The 20,481-nt window shown below is 44.4% G+C and overlaps 1 protein-coding gene across 2 annotated transcripts in view; it reads right to left on the bottom strand.

Moving 5' to 3' along the window:
• COL21A1 (collagen type XXI alpha 1 chain) overlaps positions 1 to 20,481 on the bottom strand; it is a 212,275-nt gene that overhangs the window by 18,268 nt on the left and 173,526 nt on the right. For both annotated transcript variants that reach the window (XM_054024445.1, XM_054024444.1), the window contains 3 exons: positions 15,695 to 15,748; positions 14,168 to 14,221; positions 11,668 to 11,739 (listed from right to left, as the gene is read on the bottom strand). In XM_054024445.1, coding sequence (XP_053880420.1) covers positions 11,668 to 11,739; positions 14,168 to 14,221; positions 15,695 to 15,748 — 180 coding nt within the window. The remainder of the gene's footprint in view (positions 1 to 11,667; positions 11,740 to 14,167; positions 14,222 to 15,694; positions 15,749 to 20,481) is intronic.

Raw genomic sequence — 20,481 nt, 5'->3', positions numbered from 1 at the left:
ACTCTTACAGTAAATAGATATTCACCTGCTTTCATTCATGGTGAGCAAAGCCCAAATAATTTCTGTAAAAATGACAGCTAACCCAATACAATGCATAACACATGTCCTTGATATTCTATGGTAACCAACAGAGAATTAATCAAAGTGTTTTTATATATGAATTTGAATCCCATGACTTACATACAAAACCAGATTTTATTTGCACTTAACCTGGTTCAATTTAGAGTTTCTATCTAATCTATATGGGGGAGATTTCAAAGGCATAAAAAAATCTCCCCCTATATCTATATATTATAGGGTTTTTTTTAATACAGTGCCTGGCACCATAAAGTCTCAACACCTTTCAGTTTACCTTGATGTAAATAAAATAAGAATTAGTCCCACAGTGTTAACTCACCTGCAAAAACCCTGAAGTAATACAACAGCCACATGGCACATCTGACATCTTATGTATAATATTATGTGCTAATTATTATCATTTATGTAGCACCATAGGTGTAAATAGTGCTTTACAGACATACAATGACAAGTCTCTGCCGTAGGGCATTTAGAATCTAAGCCCTGATCTTGAAATTCAATGGGGCTTCACCTAAGTGTGGAGGTCTGAGCTAGCAGATTTGACCGAAGAACTGAGGACTAAAATGGACACAATATGGTGAGTGATGACTACATACAAAGGGAGGAGCTGTGGGGGAAGTGGAAGGAAAGGGCCAAATTGCAATTTTTTAAGAAGGTAGGGACTATTTCTTTTTATTCTTTTTTATGTATCTAGCTGGAGCCAAGTATTTGTTTCCAGAAAAATAATTGTAATGTTTAGCCAAGTGTTTAACAGTATTAATGAGATCTTGGCTAAACAAAATATTTTCCAGGTCAAAAATCCTAAGAGGTCTGAGCACACTTTTGTCAGATCCAACAATACATAAGTTATTTGGTTTAGTTTCAGTTTTAGTTTAGTATTTATTTTAACATAAACTATGATAAAACTGAAGCTCATCTATTTTCCTGTCACATGCCCAAACTACACCTTTCTCTGAGTTATTTTCTTTTCAGATGGGAAAGATACTGTTTTAGTTAATACTAAGTTATAACCTTATGGCTTGTCTATACAAATAGTTAGTTGCTGATAACCTGGGGGCATAAATCTATCTCACATTAGCCTGCTGCACACTCCGGGAATGTCTACACAGCATGGCAATGGGAGTGTGATTTCTAGAGTGTACTGCCATGTGGACCATGCTGAAGTGCATTAAAAAGTTCCACAGTGTGCTCTGATCTACTCCTGTTTGGAACAAGAGTAGATCAAAATTAGGGAACATTTAGTGCTCGGCAGCAGGGTTCACATGGACGGTTAGTGTGTGGCAGGCTACTACAAGGTAGATTTGCATCCCTGCTTACCACACTTAGTTAAATTGCAATACATATTCTTATTTAACCAGATTCCACTCATAGATACAATATTAAAGGACAGGTTTCAGAGTAGCAGCCGTGTTAGTCTGTATCCGCAAAAAGAAGAACAGGAGTACTTGTGGCACCTTAGAGACTAACAAATTTATTAGAGCATAAGCTTTCGTGGACTACAGCCCACTTCTTCGGATGCATATAGAATGGAACATATATTGAGGAGATATATATACACACATACAGAGAGCATAAACAGGTGGGAGTTGTCTTACCAACTCTGAGAGGCCAATTAATTAAGAGAAAAAAACTTTTGAAGTGATAATCAAGCTAGCCCAGTACAGACAGTTAAGAAGTGTGAGAATACTTACAAGGGGAGATAGATTCAATGTTTGTAATGGCTCAGCCATTCCCAGTCCTTAGGTTAAGGACTGGGAATGGCTGAGCCATTACAAACATTGAATCTATCTCCCCTTGTAAGTATTCTCACACTTCTTAACTGTCTGTACTGGGCTAGCTTGATTATCACTTCAAAAGTTTTTTTCTCTTAATTAATTGGCCTCTCAGAGTTGGTAAGACAACTCCCACCTGTTTATGCTCTCTGTATGTGTGTATATATATCTCCTCAATATATGTTCCATTCTATATGCATCCGAAGAAGTGGGCTGTAGTCCACGAAAGCTTATGCTCTAATAAATTTGTTAGTCTCTAAGGTGCCACAAGTACTCCTGTTCTTAATATTAAAGGAGTATGTCCATTGCAAAGTGCTCCATTTTCTGCCTCCAGGCAGTTTTTGATCCATAACAGTATTTTGCTTTTACACCATGACTAACTTAGCTTCTTTATCCATTCCTTTGCAGAGGATCTTCTCAAAGCCTTTTTGGAAATCTAAAGAAATTTTAAGAGTTGGTTCTCTTATTGAGCTGTTCAGAGAATTCTAAGAGATTAAGTGACATTTTCCTTTGCAGAAACTGTGTTAGTAGACTTTTAATTTCCCTCTTACTTATTACCTGCTGTAATTTATGTATGTTGGCTTCAGCTGGGTCAGATTTCCAAAGTTTGAAAGATTTCTATTTGGCCTCTCAGACCTCGCCATTTAGCCATATTGGCTTACTCCTTATCTTCCTGGTGCCTTTTTGTTAAGAAATACACGTCTTCTGAGACTCTATTATTGTTTTGTTAAGTAGCATCCATGCCACCTCTGAGGATTTTACTTCCTTCACTTTTAACTTTAGGGCCTTTTTGACTAAACTTCTCATTTTATTGAAATCCCCCTTTCTAAAGTTTAATGTCACTCGTCACTTTTGGTACTCATTAAAGTACCCCCTTGTTGTTTGCCATTCCCCCATGTTTCTGTAATGTTTATTATATAAAGGCATCCATTGCAAGGCATACTAGTATCCCTATTTTTGCTTTTAAATTTCTTGCATTTGTATATAGACATTTATTGGACCAAGTACAAAGAATCCCTACCCTCAACTCAATGGCGTTTCTCTCTTTGTAAGGCAATAACTTTGGGACACTGCAACTGATCAATTAATAAATTTCAGTGAATGTTCTTGGCTTCAATGGGCAGAACCTTAATGATTCTTGTGCAAATCAGAACAGGTACTGCAAGCAGAGGAATTTCTCTGCCACCCCCTGCACCCACCTACAGATATCAGTGCAGCAGCTTAACTTCCTGTCTGTAGCCTGACTCTAACGGAAATAAGAGAGCCTTACAGGAAGGGTTTGTAGCTGGGAGGCAGGGACTTGGGGAGGGAGGAAAGCAGAATGGGGGGAGGAAATGGACACCTGAACAGGAAGGCATGGTGGCTGGGTAGGAAGGAGCAGGGGATGGAGGGATGGGGAAGTGGTGGGGGGGCAAACCAGGAATCCAGGGAGGGCTGGAAGTGAGTGGCACTGATAGTGGCAGCAGGGACCCTGAGACAAGTGTGTAGGGGGGAAGTGGATGTGGCAGAAAGGAGTAAAGGAGGGACATGTAATGTAATGGAGTGCAGTGTGGGGGGGAAGTGGTGGTGATGATGGAAGCAGGGTGTGGGGAAGTGGGGATGGGGAAGGGAAAGCAGGGAACACAGAGACCCTGCCATGGTGTGGAGAGCGTACAGAGACCCTGCAATGGGAGAGAGAATGGGAATAATGGTGTGGGGGAGGGATACATCGGGAATACAGGGCCCTTGGCAGGACGGAGGGCTTGGGGGAGGTTCAGGGAGTCCCTGAAATAGAGGGGCAGGGGAGGGGGCACACAGGCAGCTTGTAAAGGTGGGGAATTGGAGGAATGCAAGGAACCCCTAGCATGGGCAATGTGCTCAGCCTACAGAAGATACAGTGTGTGCATTTTTATTCTCAATGAGGAGAGTGTTTTTATTTAACTCCTTAATCCGACCCCCTGCTGATTTTACAGAATTTCCCACTGTGTTCTTATCCTGTCCTTGCAATTTGATTTAGTTACAGAGAAATCTTGTCACAGCCAAACACCCGGGGTAATGACCACAGAAGCATAGTTAGACTTGTAAACTGGTACAGACATGTTATTTGTCATACAGGTTTAGCAAGTATATTAGACTACAAGCAGAGTAAATACAGAAAAATTAAGAGTAATGCATTAGTAAGCAGATACTGGAAAGGTATATCTTGATGTGCATTTGAATACTAGGCAAGCATGTTTCAGCAGAGAAATTTCTTTTCAGTAATTTTTGTGGCAAAAAAAAATCGAAATATGTGAAAACATCAAAATTTTGTTCACAAGACACTTGCTGCCAAAAGATATGTGCAAGTTTTTAAATTTCACTGAGGTTGAATGAACCCAGATGGGTGCTGATAGTCATAGTCAACTACATCCCAAGCAAAGGAGACCATCTGTTAGACAAATTCCTCCAGAGATTTGAAGACCTCTGAAGGAAGAATGTAGATCAGGGAAAGTGTAATGAATGCTCACCAATCAAGGATTATATATTTTTCTAAAATTTGCTTTAGGCTAGAGTTGTGGGGTTTTTCAAGAGAAACACACTGATATGTAGAACGTAATAGCAATAAAATAAATAAACATCTAAATTTAATGTTTGACAACTCTCTTTCTCTACCATGTTTTTCCATTTCTTCTCTCTCACTTAGTTCATGCACCTTTCTTTTTCTCTATTTTCTTCTAAACCTTTTCCTACTCTGTATCTCCTTTATTTTCACTGGAAGATAGCTTTCTCCCTTTCATGCTTACTGGCCAAAGCTGAATTTTGTCTTCCTGTTTTGCAGTTTCTCCCTTTCCCCTTCATTCTTGCTTGACCTCCTTCTTTCTCCTCGTTTGCTGTTGTTTCACCCAAGCTCTCTTTTGACTTCCCTTCATATCTTGATTCTTTTTCCCTGCTTCCCCCACTTGGTGTTCTCTCTCCCAAAGCCCATTCCCCCTTCCAGTATTGCTTTCCGATGTTTATTCCTGACATCCAGTGTCAAGCAAGAGTTTCAATCTCTGCATGTTTTATACAACCATATATATGATGTATTTTGGTTTTTAGAAGACACCTTTTAAAGTAGGTAACCAAGCACATCAAATGAATGATGCACCTAAAACCCACTGGTTTTATAAATTCATTAGCAAATGATTCTGCAATGCAGCACCTATCACTAATGCCAAGACACAGATTGTAGACTACTCATTTTGGAACAAAGGCAATAAAACAAATATATAATGTCTTATGGAGGACACTTTACAGTGAGAGTCAAGGATGTCCAGGTGGTGTATAACCCTAGAAAATATGGTGGATATATATATCCAGGAAAGCCACAGTATTATATGACAGGAAAACAACTATGTGAACATCTCCTCTCCTTAAGAATGTACCTTTAAATCCACAAAAATCAGGAAATGAAGGCCTTCTCTACATACGAATTGTACCACTTTAACTATACTGGTTACAAACCCGCTAATGCGGATGCAATTCTACCAATAAAAGGTGTTTACACTGATATAGTTTGTTCCTAGGAAAGAGGAATAAGCCATACTGATATAAGTTATCTTTATATCAGTAAAATTGCACACTAGGGTTATACCAATCCAACTGTTTTGGTAGATAATCAGACTCCCAAATGAAATGACTAAAAAAGTGTGTGGACCAGGCCAAAAAGGCAAAATTCTCATAAACTGAGTCACCTGCAGTGTACAGATTTTTGATTGCTATTTACACTTAAACATAACTAAATATACATGACAGGCCAGATCAAAGTAATCAGAATTACTTCAATGGGACTGTTCTTACACATGTTGACATCCAGCAAAAATACATCCATTTCTAATCGTGACAGATGCAATATTTTCATGCCTGCTAGTGGAATCAGAGGGAACGCGTACATCAGGCTCCCTGACCACGACAGAAGGAAGGCATCAGAGAGGGAGTCTTTGCTCAAACCCTAACGAGAACAAAACCGGTCACATTTCCTGTTCTGTCTGGTAGCGAACAGGTCCACTTGGGGAGTTCCCCACCTTTGAAGATCATGCAGGCTACCTTTGGATGTAGCGACCATTCGTGGTGAGAGGAGAAGTCCCTGCTGAGTTGGTCTGCCAGCGTATTCCTGGAGCCGGGAAGGTGAAAAGCTTCCAGGTGCATCTCATGGCTGATGCAGAAGTCCCACAGACGGAGTGCCTCTTGACAGAGAGCCAATGAGCATGTTCCCCCTAGCCTGTTGATGTAGAACATCGAGGCTGTGTTGTCCATCAGGACTCGTAACACCTTGCCCGACAGGTGGGGCAAGAAGACTATGCATGCCAGCCGGATTGCTCGGAGCTCTTTGATGTTATGTGTAACTGCACCTCCTCCGGGGACCACATCCCCTGTCTGGAGGTTTCCAAGATGTGCTCCCAAGCCCAGGTCTGAGGCATCCGACACCAACTCGATGGAGTGAGGAGGGTTGTCGAATGGAACCCCTTCCAGGACTGTCCTGAAGTCAGTCCACCATTTCAGTGAGGTAAGTATTGCCTGGGAAATGGTAATGATCTTCTCCAGGGGGTCTCAGGATTGGGAATAGACCATCGCCAGCCACTGTTGCAGGGGGCGTATCCAGAGCCTGGCATGGTGGACCACGTAAGTGCACTCTGCCGTGTGGCCTAGGAGACGCAGACAGACCATGGCTGTAGTCAGAGGGAATGCAGAGACTTCCACGATGAGGTTTGCCATCGTGTGGAACCTTTCCAGCAGCAGGAACGTGCTGGCGCAGGTGGAGTCGAGGATCACTTGGTAAACACCTTCGGTGCTGTCGCCGGGCCGAACGGGAGGACTGTAAACTGGTAGTGGTGGGGTCCCACCGTAAACCGGAGGAAATGTCTGTGTCATCGAAAGATTGCTATGTGAAAGTATGCATCCTTCAAGTCGAGGGCGGCATACTAGTCTCCCGGATTCAGAGAGTGGATAATAGAAGCCAGAGAGACCATGTGGAAATTTAGCTTCTGTAAGTACTTGTTGAGGTCTTGCAGGTCCAGGATGGGCCATAGACCGCTCTTGGCCTTTGGAATTAAAAAGTACCAGGAATAGAACCCCTTGTTCCTGTACTTGAGAGGAACTTCTTCCACCGCACCCAGCTGTAGTAACCCCTTTACCTCCTGCATGAGGAGACTCTCGTGAGAAGGGTCCCTGAAGAGGGACGTGGAAAGCAGGTGGGAAGGGTGGGTGGTAGAAAAGAACTGGAGGGTATAACCCCGTTCCACTGTGCTGAGGACCCAGCGGTCTGAAGTTATAGTGGTCCATGCAGGGAGGAAAGGGGAAAGGTGGCTGGAGAACACTGGGAAAGATGGATCTGGGGAATAGTCTGGTAGGTCGCCCGTGGGCGCACCCTCAAAACGACCGTTTGGCCCCCTGCTTATTACGGGTTGAGCCAGACTGGGCAGAGGGTGGAGGCAGGTGGCTCGGGCAGTGCTGTAGCCCTTGGCTCATTTATGGGGCTGGTCCAGCTGAGGCTAGCTCCCCTGGCCTGAGGCTGCTGTGGTTTGAACCACTTACGCGCTGGGGCTGGGACTTAAAGACCCAGGGTTTTCAGGGTGGTGCAGGAGTCCTTGAGATCATGCAACTTGCTGCTGTTTGCTCTGCAAATAGGGACCTGCCATCGAAGGGCAGGTCTTGCAATGACTACTGGGCCTTGGTGGACAACCCAGAGAGGAGCAGCCAAGAGACTCGCCGCATGGAGATAGGGGAATCCATGATGTGGGCAGCAGCAGCATCTGACGCCGCTTGGAGGGCCGTCCTGGCCGCAGTTGTGCCCTCATTGAAGATCGCTTGGAACACCTTCCTGGAAACCTCAGGGAGTGACCCTTCAAACTTGGCCATGGCTTGCCACATATTAAAGTCATATCGGCCAAGGAGGGCTTGGTGGTTGGCCATTCTCAGCTGAAGGCTTGAAGACAAATAAAACTTACACCAAAGAGATCAAGCCTTCTTGAGTCTTTATTTTTGGGAGTGGCCCTGGGTTGTCCTTGCTTCTCCTTGTGGTTAACCGCCTCAACCACAAGGGAATTAGGGGCTGGGTAGGAGTATAAGTACTCATGCCCTTTGGTTGGCACAAAGTACTTGCGTTCGGCCCTTTAAGAGATAGGGACAAGGGAACAGGGGGGTCTGCCAGAGGGCATTAGTGATTTTGGAAACCCCTTCATGAAGGGGTAGATCCACCCTGGCAGGAGCTGAGGAGCAGAAGACGTCAAACAGAGAGTCCGAGGCCTCTTCCAATTCATCTGCTTGAAGCCCCAGGTTAGAAGCGACCCTCTTCAAAAGTTCCTGGTGCGCTTTGGCATCATCCTGAGGAACTGGGTGAGGGTGCTCCATGATAGCCTCCTCCAGCGAAGACGAGGACAATACCGGTGCCATGGGAATCTCCACGTCCATTGGTGGTCCAGCAGCTTGCTCCCCTGGATCCACCTGGACCTGTGGGCTCCTTCCCCCCAAATTCTCTGGCACCAGAGGGAGACAGGATACTGAGGCCACTGGCCTGTCTGAGGCTCCCGACATTGATCAGGCAGCCTGGGAAGGTTGGGTGAACCCCCAAGGGTTCCACGGATACCATGGCGCCGGCCACTGCGCTTGGGACCATGGGACAGGTTTCAGTGCCAATAATGTAGTCGGTACCGCTGGTATCGGGGCTTGTCCCACAGTCAGGGAACCTTGCTCCAAGCCAGAGGTACCAGCGGCGTGGTCGGTACCAGGTGACCAGGATTGGGCTGAGCAATGACTCTTGTCCAACCAGTGCCGGTCGCTGCATCCCGAAGCCGACCTGTCCAAGCGAGACTGTCTTGGTCGGGCACTCATGGACTGATGGCGTTCAGCAGATCTTCGTCGGATACCCGGCAATCCACGCCTCATGCTACTTGACCGGTACCAGGATGTTGAACGGGACCAGGGCTACTATGGGCCAGTTGCCAGGAGGATTGTCCTGACCAGGGTGACCTCCTTCTTGGGGACAGGCGATAATGGCGGTCTCTGGTGTCCGATTGTTCCCGGGATCAGTACCATGCCCTTGGAGATGGTTGGGGCCAGTTCCGGAGTTCTTGCTGGGTGGAGTGTGCCTTAGAGGTTCTGTGCCAATGTACCAGCAAGGTACGCCTCATCGTGGCAGACTCCGAGCCCTCTCCTTTCCCTTACGGGAGGTAGGAGATCTTCCCTGGAGCTGTGGAGGGGGACGGGTGCCAGCTCGTGGACAGCACCAGTGGAGCACTGTGCATGGAGGCCACGGTGCTCAGTGCCGAATCGGACCGCTGCTCTGGTGCCGGAGTGAGTGCCAATTCCATTAGGAGTGCTTTCAGACGGATATCGCGCTCCTTAGGTTTAAAGGACTTGCAGATAACGGCACTTGTCACTTATGTGCCCTTCGCCTAAGCACCTTAGGCAGCTGGTATGTGGGACTAACAAAAAGTTGAGAACTACTACTAAGGGTAACTAAGAAACTACTAACTATATTACAGGTTTTCAAAGTTCACAAGAACAGAAAACGAAACAACGCTAGCCAACACAGCAGATGTTCCAGCACCATCATTGGCAGCAAGAAGGAACTGAAGGTGGGGGGTGCCGGCAGAGCCCCTTATACCGCGCCATGCGGGTGCCACTCCAGGGAGCACCAGAGCGAGTCCCCTATGGATACTGCTGAGGGAAAAACTTCCAGCACCAGTGCATGTGGCAAGCACACACACCTGATATGGAAGGGACATGAGCAAGGCCTCGAAGAAGAAGGGGTGGAACAGGGAAGGGGTTACAGGCTTGGAACTCCAGCCAGTGCGGAAAGCTTCACTGTGGTCCCAGCTGGGCCCAAGCTCTCAGCTCCTGGCCTGAGGCCATGGCAGGGCTGAGAGCAGCAAGTGGAGGCAGGGCCTTCAGCCACAAGAGGGGGGGCACAGGGCTAGTCTCCCCAAAGGGAAGCTTCACCTGCCGCCCATGCCAGGCAGAGTGATTTGCTGCAGTGCTTAGGACTGGGAGACACATCTGATTCCCAGACTTGTGCGCAGCCCAGTAGACCCTAGTTGCTATCAGTGCTCCTGCTGTGCTTTGCACCATTACTGCAGAATTCTGCCATGGGAAATGCCAGGTATTAATTATGCTATTATTTGGGTGTCACTGGTTCCACTCACACCTCCTATCCTGCGCCTTTGGTGACGGACAATTATGTCTTGCTCTTTCGACACTTAGACACTATTCATTTGCTTTGGGACATGGCTTTATCATGTCACCAAAAAAACGAAACAGTCCAAAGCCATTTCTTTTTGTTTTCCTTCTCCCCAAGATCTCATCCTCCTCTTGATTTGCAGGTAAAACACCAGTGGCTTAGATGGGTAGGAGGGGAGAGCTTTAAAATATGTACTTCTGACAATACAATGAAGAAAATAAGAGAAGCTGTGAAAGAGGAAGATACCTGCTTTATCTGAGACAAGTTTTAAAAGGGCTGTGTGTGTGATGCAAGCTGGATTAGCCATAGCCTGCTGTAGAGAATCACATTTCACTTCAATTCCTCAGGATGAAAAGGTGATGCTGGCTAATTTGAACCTAATCATTAAGACCCCATTTCAAAACTCCGTCAATTAAGCTCTGTTCTCTTCCCCAGCCTGTGGGCCTTGGTTTGTTGTTGTTAATCAGGACACGGGGAAATTACTTTCACCACAAAGCTTGCAGTTTCTTTGCTGGAAACAAAACACTGATCTGATTTTGCCTGATGGAAGAGGTTTTTATGCCTGCTGGACATAAATGCCTCCCAGAAGAGAACAGTTTAGCACAGCTCCTAAGGGCTAGGGTGGGACAGGCGGATTACTAACAGAATAAGAGGGGTCCAGCTTCAGTGATGGATCCCATTCACTCCTGGGACATGTGTTAGCTTTCAAGGACTCTCTCTCTGGGAGCCACACATGGGAATAGATTTTTTTTTTGCAGGGAGGGGGGAAGGATTAAGTTCCAAAGAGACATATTTGAAATCTTTATAAAATAGATACCACATCACTGGTCCCAAATGCTGTAGTGACTCACTCCATTGTAAACCCTAGCCTTAGAGATCATTACTGCAGAGCACTGCAATATTGCTTTCTGTAAGGGTTCCTTACTCGTGATCTCTGATTTATGGGGGAAGCTTACCTTTGTTTCTCCATGTACACATTCTGGAGAGATGAACTACTCTAGTTTACACTCTAATCATGCCTTTCACTTCACCAGTGAATTATACCTCTTACTATCCCTCTGTAAGTATCACTATCCCTCTTTTGTATAAGGGAAAACTGGGGCAACAAAACATAAGATTTGCTCAAGATCACAAAGGAGGCAAATGGCAGAGTTGCAGGGCTGTAAACGGGTTGGGACGAGAGGGCACAAAGCCACGTGGGGTGGAAAAATGGGTCAAAAAATGACCAGAAAAACGGTAGGGGGCACAAATATGCTTGTTCGCCCCAGGCGGTAAAATCCCTAGTTATGGCTCTGGCTGCATCCACATAGGAGAGTGCTTAAGCCACACATCCCCCTTAATGGCTGATTAGGCGTGGTTGCTCCTACAATCCTTATGGACTCCTTTATGAAAGGAGATTATATATATATTACATATACATAAAACCTTTTCTATGAGAGAATTTCACATCAAGCACGTATAACAATAATACATTATACACATTTTATTACCACCTGTGCCATCACAGTTTTATTGATAATACTAGAAGTTAACACTGACCCACATATTCGCCAAACATATTGCCTAAAAAACCCATTTGCCATTTATGGAAAAAGCATAATGAAAGTTGTAATGGATATTAAAGCCATAGAAACTACTTACCTTTACACCCTGTGTCCCAGGCATGCCTGGGTACCCTGGTTCACCTGGAGTACCTGGTCCTCCTTGTTCTCCCTGAGTAATACAATAGCTCCATAAGTATCATTGATGTGCTGTGTGTAAAAACACAGATTGCATGTTTTTTCAAGATCTCTTCAGGTTTGGCGATGATACTCTGAGATTTATATATTATGAGCTGAAACCTCTGTGGTTTTCTGTATGCTGAATACAGCCATAGTGACTAAAAGCCACAGCAATGCTCTCACTCTTGATTTCTCAACCCTTTCATCCAACATGAAAAAGACTTACCCTGACTTTTACCTAGGTAGGATTTTTTTCTTTGTAATATTACACAAATGATACTGTTCCTAGTAATGGCAATGTCAAGCAATTTAGTTTTCAACAACTTCATTTTAAGAATTAGAGTAAATGCATCTTATCACATGCATTTGACTGTATTCATTATGTACCATTCCAGAATATTGGGCCTGATTTTCATCTTACCATATATCCTCGTTCATAAGTCGAATATTTTAGGTAAAAAAGTGACACATCAAAGAGCAGGGGTTGGCTTATAACAGGTCTACACCAAAATTTGATGATTTTAAACTCTATGGAATCATTGAATTGAATATCTAATACAGGGGTCGGCAACCTTTTGCTCGTGGCCCGCCAGGGTAAGCATATTTTGTTTACTTGCCGCGTCCACAGGGTCAACCAGTTTGTTTACTTGCCGCGTCCACAGGGTCAACCGATCGCAGCCCCCACTGGCAGTGGTTTGCCGCTCCAGGCCAACGGGGCAGCAGGAAGTGGCATCCAGCACATCCCTCGGCCCACGCCGCATTCCGCCGCACCCATTCGCATGGAGCGGCGAACCGCGGCCAGTGGGAGCCGCGATCGGCTGAACCTGCAGACACAGCAGGTAAACAAACTGGCCCGGCCCACCAAGGTGCTTACCAGGGTGCCAAAGGTTGCTGATCCCTGATCTAATACATTGTAGTTTTGTTTACCTGAAGGGTCTGCAGGCATGGAGCCCCTCAGCTCCCTGTGGCCGCAGTTCACCATTCCCGGCCAATGGGCGCTGCGGGAAGTGGCTGGGAATGGCGAACTGGGGCCGCTGGGAACGGCGAACTGTGGTCACAGGGAGCTGAGGGGCTTCATGCCTGCAGACGCTCCAAGTAAACAAAATGTCCCAGCCCGCCAGCGGCTTACCCTGACAGGCCGGGAGCCAAAGTTTTCCAACCCCTGAAATATAGGGTCAGCTTATGAAAGGGTCATACGGTTTTTGCTATTTTTACCTATCCATTTTGGGGGGTCAGCTTATAAACGAACGGGCTAATGACACTGGTTTAACATTGCTGTAACTTCACTGACTTCTCTGAACTTATTTCAGATTTATACCACTGTGACTGAAGGCCAGGCTCCATGTTTACTTCTGAAACCTATAGCTGTGTAAAAGAGTTTACCCAAAATGTACCTCAGAAACTATTGCAGTTTTGACTCTCACCGTTTTACTGTGAACCTTCAATAATCTGCACAAGTTCCATTTGATTTCTTCCCAGACAGGGCGCTTGTGGGCTCAACATTCAACTGAAGATAAGAGTCTAAGACACTAATTTTTGACAAGCCACAGTTTCTCCCCTTTGATCCTTCCCTTCCCTTCGCTCTGCTTGACAAGGCACTGTACTGACCCTCCCAAAGGACTGTATTACATGAAGACCACAAAGTCATCCTTAGATCAAGAGATAAACTAGGCCACTCTGGAGTGCTGCTTTCCAATAAGATCAGGTATTTTGGATCTTCCCTCTGACATCATAATTTGGTACCATTAGGTCACTGATTAGTTCTGCATTGTTATTTGCTAACTTTTTGGATTCTTTAACTAAAAATATAAGAAAGCACCAGCAAATACTGATAATGTATTATCTACATCTTTGGTACACACAAGTAGCAAGAAACAATTTACACCAGGGGTTCTCAAACTGGGGGTCGGGACCCCTCAGGGGGTCGCAAGGTTATTACATGGGGGATCGTGAGCTGTCAGCCTCCACCCCAAACCCTGCTTTGCATCCAGCATTTATAATGGTGTAAAATATATAAAGAAGTGTTTTTTAATTTATGGGGGGGGGGGGTCGCACTCAGAGTCTTGCTATTTGAAAGGGGTCACCAGGACAAAAGTTTGAGAACCACTCATTTACACTATATGTATGCCTGTATGTTAAGTTCCATAGTACAGATCAGAAGAAACTATCTGTGTAGATGCAATGTAAACAATGGCCCAGACACTAAGATGCTGTAAAATGGCATAGATTTGCTGATTTCACTCCAGGATCTGGTCATATATTTGTAAGAATCACCCATTAAATCCAATCTGGAGTAAATTTGTTAATTATTGTTTCCATTTTGAAACAAAACTACCTTGTAACCAAAAGTAAATCATGGAACATTGTAATCATAATGTCCTTGACTGGAATATTTCCAGATGAAGGTAAACCACCTTTACCTTGACTCCTGATGATCCTGGTTTCCCTTGTACTCCAGGTTCACCCTTATAGCCCTATTAATAAAACAACATAACTGTGTGGTTGAGAATATCAAATATAAAGAGAGCCTGTTTGAAAACCTTCTGTCACAAAAGGGCACTTAACATATGTGTGACAGTAACAATCCAGCCCTCCGAAACTTGGGGGATTCTAAATGATCAGTACTCCTATTTTAACCATGCACTTGTAACCCCTCCTACCTGCTGGCCCACCTTAAAACCCCCAATTCATCTTAATGTCCTTGAGGTTTAAACCCTCCCACAGTGACAAGTACCCCTCCTGGATACCAGAAATGTATGTCTGCCTCTATCCCCAAGTGGCAATGACTGACCTTCCCTTCCCCAGCAGCAAACCTTCCCTCACCAAATATACTATGATATTTGCATATATCAGCTTGATGTTCTCACACATCTTACTTAGCAAAGGGCCTTGCAAATCCTAGGACTTCTGAGTTAAAAATATTTTGGTCCTATAGAACAACTCACGTTTTCAGCTTCTCAGATCTTCATTAAAATTAAAGAGGAGTTACTGATTAACCTGATCTTGGCTGTGTATAAATATCAATACATGTTTTTTCCTGTGGAAGCACGACAGGATCCAGCTCCATATATAGAACATAAGAGACTAATGCAGCTTTTTTCTCAGAACAGCCACATCTATCACATTTTAAAATCAAATGTATTTATTTTTGTCTGTGCTGATTCTTGGCCTAACTCTGCTACCACTGAAGTCAATGGGAGCAGAGTCAAGCCAATTTTGAGCACTTTTGAAAATCCACCTGCAACATAAGACTTAAAATAATATTTATATGCTTCTAAGCATGATTTATACAACTGAAAGCATGTATATATGGATAGAGACACAAAGACTAGAAGAATTAAGACTCAACTTCTAAAAGTTTTGAGGGCCATATCATGTACTACTCACTCAGCCAAAACTCCACTCATGTTAAATCTGAAGGTTATCTTAACAGTCAGATCTGGATTTATATAAGTACATGGGTCAAATTCATTCCTGCTATAACTCTAATGCAATCAATAAAGTTACATCTGAAATAAATTTGGCTCAATATTAGAGGGAAAGAGCAGCACATCACTTTAACACGATTAAAATATAAATAATTGGAAAACAGGCTGAAAGTTCTGGTTTATACTAAGTATTATTTGGCCCCTAGTATTGAGGAACATTTTTCAAGATTCCAAGGCTCAAACAAAGTACCACAAACTGTTTCTGAAGAAGTTCCAATGCCTCATAACATGACAGGTAATGGTTGCTACATCTTACCAAGACTTTCTTGTGTTTAGAAATTGGACTATCACATACAAGTTATATATGGGAAATTATAGTTATATTTTCAGTGTTTTTATATTAAAATAAACAAGCACATGACAAAGAGTACTATAACTTTGTTATAATGATCCATAGGGCAATGAATACTCTTGACATCATTTGTCCCATTCAAAGTAAAATAGAGTAAATGACCTTACCTTAGACCCAGATGTTCCAGGTCGGCCAGATGATCCCGCAGGTCCCATCACTCCCTATTTATTTAAAAAGAAAATATGACATTTCTAAAATTAGCTAAGGGAGAGACAGCTGGCCCAGTTTTATTGCTTATTACATTTATCACAGAATCGTAAATAAATACGTCTGGAAGAGACCTCAAGAGGTTATCTAATCCATCCCTCTATGCTAAGACAGAACCAAGTATACCTAGACCATCCCGGACAAGTGTTAGTCTAACCTGTTCATAAAAATCTCTAATGATGGGGATTTCACAACCTCTTGGTAATGATTCCAGTACTTAACTATCTTTATCCTTTTTAGTTAGGTAGTAGGAAAATCTAATATCTCCCTTGCTGCAGATCAAACCCATTACTTCTTGTCCTACCTTCAGTGGACATGGAAAATAACAGATCACTGTCTTAACATATCTGAAGACTTATCAGGTCCCCCACCCTCACTCTTATTTGCTGAAGACTACACATACCTATCCTCATAGGTCAGGTTTTATCATTTTTGTTGTTCTCTGGACTCTCTCCCATTTGTCCCCATCTTAAAGTGTGGCAGCCAAAACTGGACACAATACTCTAGGTGAGGCCTCATCATCAGTACTCCCTCCCTTAAATAACACTCTTGTTAATAATATATAGGGTGACCAGATCACCCAAGACAAATATCGGGACGTGTGGGGGGAGGGAATGACGTGGGGGGGGGGGGGCGTGGCGGGGGGCGGGGCCAAAAAAAAAAAAAAAAACCTTCCTCCACAAGCGCTGGAGGGAGGCCCGGGAGACGCAGGGGAAGCGCGGGGCCAGGGTGAGTAACAGTCCGGCCTGGCCCCGAGCAGGCAGGACTCAGTTGGGCGGTAGGGAGAGGAGGGGGGCGGCCCGCGGGGCCAGGCGGCGGCTGTTCTCACCCCCGGCCAGCGGGACTCGGGAGCAGCCGCTGCTGCAGCTCCCACTGCCGCGGGGGCAGGAAGTGGCCATGGCGCTCCGCGGCTGCAGCTCTGGCGCCCCCGAACCCCCCGAGCCGGGGCCTGCTGCGGGAACCCAGCAGTGCGCACGCTGGGCCCAGCCCCTGGCCAGTCGCGTCTGGGCTGCTGCCCAGCTGGTGCTATCCCGCGGCGGCCCCGAACGAACGGGGCTGGGCGGCCGATGCCTCCGCCCCGGGGCCGCCGCGGGACAGCACCAGCTGGGCAGTAGCCCAGACGCGACCGGCCAGGGGCTGGGCCCAGCGTACGCGCTGCTGGGTCCCTGCAGCAGGCCCCGGCTCGGGGGGTTCGGAGGCGCCGCAGCCGCCAAGCGCCATGGCCGCTTCCTCCCCCGCGGCAGTGGGAGCTGCAGCAGCGGCTGCTCCCGAGTCCCGCTGCCCGGGGGGAGAACAGCTGCCGCCTGGCCCCGCGGGCCGCCCCCCTCCTCTCCCTACCACCCAACTGAGTCCTGCCTGCTGGGGGCCAGGCCGGACTCTCACTCACCCCGGCCCCGTGCTTCCCCTGCGTCTCCCGGGCCTCCCTCCGGCGCTTGCGGAGGGAGGGGGAAGGGTGAGCCCGGGGAAGAGGCGGGGATTCGGGGAGGGAGCCAATCGGGGGAGGAGGGGGCGGAGTCGGGGCGGGGGGGGTGCGAGCACTTCCGGGCTCTAGGCTCCGGGGCATTTCCTTGTTTGTCCAGACGCGGGACAAACAAGGAAATATCGGGACAGTCCCAATAAAATCGGGACGTCTGGTCACCCTAATAATATACCTAGAAATATGTTAACTTTTTCAGCAACTGCATCACACTGTTGGCTCATATTCAATTTGAGATCTACTATAACCCACAGATTCTCTTCTGCAGAGCTACTGTCTAGCCAGTTATTCCTTATTTTATAGTTCTGCATTTGATTTTTCCTTCTTAAGTGTAGTCCTTATTGGATTTCATCTTGTTGGTTTCAGACCAATTCTCTAGTTTGTCAAGGTCCTTTTGAATTCTAATCTTCCAAAGTGCTTGCAACTTCTTACAGCTTGGTGTCATCTGCAAATTCATGCTGGCTATTCCTTATCAGTCTATTATTCTGTAAGTGCTTACAAGTTGTTTAATAGTTTGTTCCAGTATCTTTCCAGCTATCAAAGCTAGTTTGATAGGTATATAATTCCCTGGCTCCTCTTTGTTCCCCTTTTTAAAGAAAAGTACTATGTTTGCCCTTCTCCCGTCCTCTGGGTCCTCACCCATCCTCCATGAGTTCTTGAAAATAATTGCTAATGGTTCCAAGATTGCTTCAGCTAGGTCCTTTAGTACTCTAAGATGAATTCACCATATGATTATGACACAATACAGAGATAGAGAATGTCATCTTTTATAACTCACTAAAGTCCTGATCCAAACACTATACACCTGGGGCCTTCTAGGATGTGGAATAACCTGTTCAGGGGAAAGGTGCATCTGACATGCAAGTCTCAATAAAAAAAGAATTGTGATGATAAATTCTAAATTTGCTCATGGGAGGACACCTCATAAAATCAGCAGCCTACTTCCTGTGGTCTGATTTTTAGCATTTTCCAAACGTTCTGTATAAGGCTTAATTGTCCAGCGAGTGGAGTAATCATAGAATCATAGGACTGGAAGGGACCTCGAGAGGTCATCTACTCCACAACTGCAGATGATGAGATGGAAGATTTTGCTCAGCCTCCAGTACAAGTTTTTAAAAACCCAAACAGAACTGGGAATGGAGGGTGTTCCTTTCACTTCCTGATCATCAGAAAACAGGATGTGGCCTTCCCCAGTTGCCCCCGTAAATGTGTCTACCCTCCTCTCCCATTACCTGGGGGATTTGGGGAGGGAAAAGTTAATCACTGAGCTATATAACCACTGGCAGACTTCAGGATTGGAGCATTTACTAAGAACTCAACAACTTCAATCATTTTAAAATACAGCACTTTCAGCATACAAGCTCAAGTAGAGCCTATAAAAGAATGCCCCTCTCTTTTGCCAGATACCAGTGACAGAGATGCGTGAATAATGAAATCCACAACTACATTTGTTCCACTGAAACCTAAAAATTAATAATTGCTAAGCCCCTGCCTGGGCTTCTCTTTTATCTATATAAAGTTATTCCCAAGTGTATTTTGGAAAAGATAAATCTTATTTTTAAATCATGTTTTCCAAGAGGGAATTCCCATTTACAGTACTTTTCACATCAAGTGTTAATATATGTTTTTCTCACAACTTCTCACTTTCATTTTGACTCCAGAACTGCAGGTATCAATCAAAATTGTATATAGATAGATAGATAGATAGATAGATAGATAGATAGATATACACACTTGGAAATAAGAGTTAATAAAGGAAAGTCTCCTTAATGAGATACTTTTTGTCATCCAAGCATATCAATACATGGAAATGGTCAAATAGCTGGAAAATATGATAGTGCTACCTTTGAGTCAAACATTATAATGCATCTTCAGTAAAATGTAAACTAAGCTGTCACTGTTATCAATTAAAGGCAATTTAGACTTGTGGCAAGATTTAGAAACCTATTCAGAATGGACCTACATGTGATATTTAAACTAATTTTTGCATAATTTATAGCAACAATACTTTGTGCTTACAGTGGTCACCATGAGGAAGTCAATATTTATCAACAGGTCCCACAGATTTTTAACTGAAATACCACATTTTCCCCATAGTTAGACTAGGATTTATGGTGTGGTCACTGCACAGTAGTGACTAATCACTACTGACTTGATTGTGTTCTCTAATGTATGTAGCACTTTCAATTTGAGGAGCTTAAAGTGCTTTACCAATATTAATAAATTAATCCTCTGAGCAATCCTATGATATATAATACTTTCCTATATCACAGGGCTATTCAGATGGTTAATTTGTTAACGCTGCTAAAGCACTTTAAGCTCCTCAGATTGAAAGTGGTTCATTTTCTTTCTCATCCACTTCTCAGTCTGGAAATTGTGTATGCAATGTAAGGTTTTGGTAGGATTCTTTAATATATACATATTAATATCTATACACTGCTTTAGAGATGGCAAGGTTGAAGTGAGGTTATTGAAGGTCACAGAGAAAGTCTGCAGCAGAGAGAGGAATAAATCCCAGGTGTCCTGACTTCCAGTCTTGTGATTTAAATCAGGAAACCAAGTTTTATCTATGTCATGCACAAAAATTACAAGAACATGATCTTATATAGAACTGATGTTCTGCAAATGAAACAATTTTCTGATGCAATGTGGGGAAAGTTTAACTGGACAAATCCAAAGATTATGGCATATAAAATTAAAAGAGGAGACTATGTCCTAAAATTTTAATGTTACTCCCCTATTTTTCCAGGGCTGACTATATTTATGTGGCAGATAAATTATTACATTGTTGATGTTGGCAGTGTAATTGGGATAATTGTTACTTAAGAAGAACTTGTTACTGAATAGTTTCCCTAGTGTATTAAGTATAAACTATCAACTAGCTTTCCATCTGTTTCCCACCCCCCTCTGGAACAAACATATTTAGTGTGACTAATACAAGGAAAAGTCCACTCTACTTTTTTGGTTGAATTTCCCTATGTTACTCAAAACATTCAAATCTTCCATGCATCAATGACTTATTTTTTAATCACGTGATAGGAGATGTGATAAATCAAATTGATTGAAGACCTCAGGAAATTATATTCCAGCAGATAACCAGGACCAGATGACATTCATCTATGTGTTCCAAAGAAAATATGAACAAAGTATGGTAGGTGAGTTACTGAAAAAGTAAACTCCTCAATTCTGCAGACCTAGAAGCTGTGACAA

This window comes from Malaclemys terrapin, chromosome 3, assembly GCF_027887155.1.
Source record: "Malaclemys terrapin pileata isolate rMalTer1 chromosome 3, rMalTer1.hap1, whole genome shotgun sequence".
Lineage (NCBI taxonomy): Eukaryota > Metazoa > Chordata > Testudines > Emydidae > Malaclemys > Malaclemys terrapin.
The sequence above is the reverse complement of the archived record's forward strand: the minus strand, read 5'-3'. Positions and strand labels throughout refer to the sequence as shown.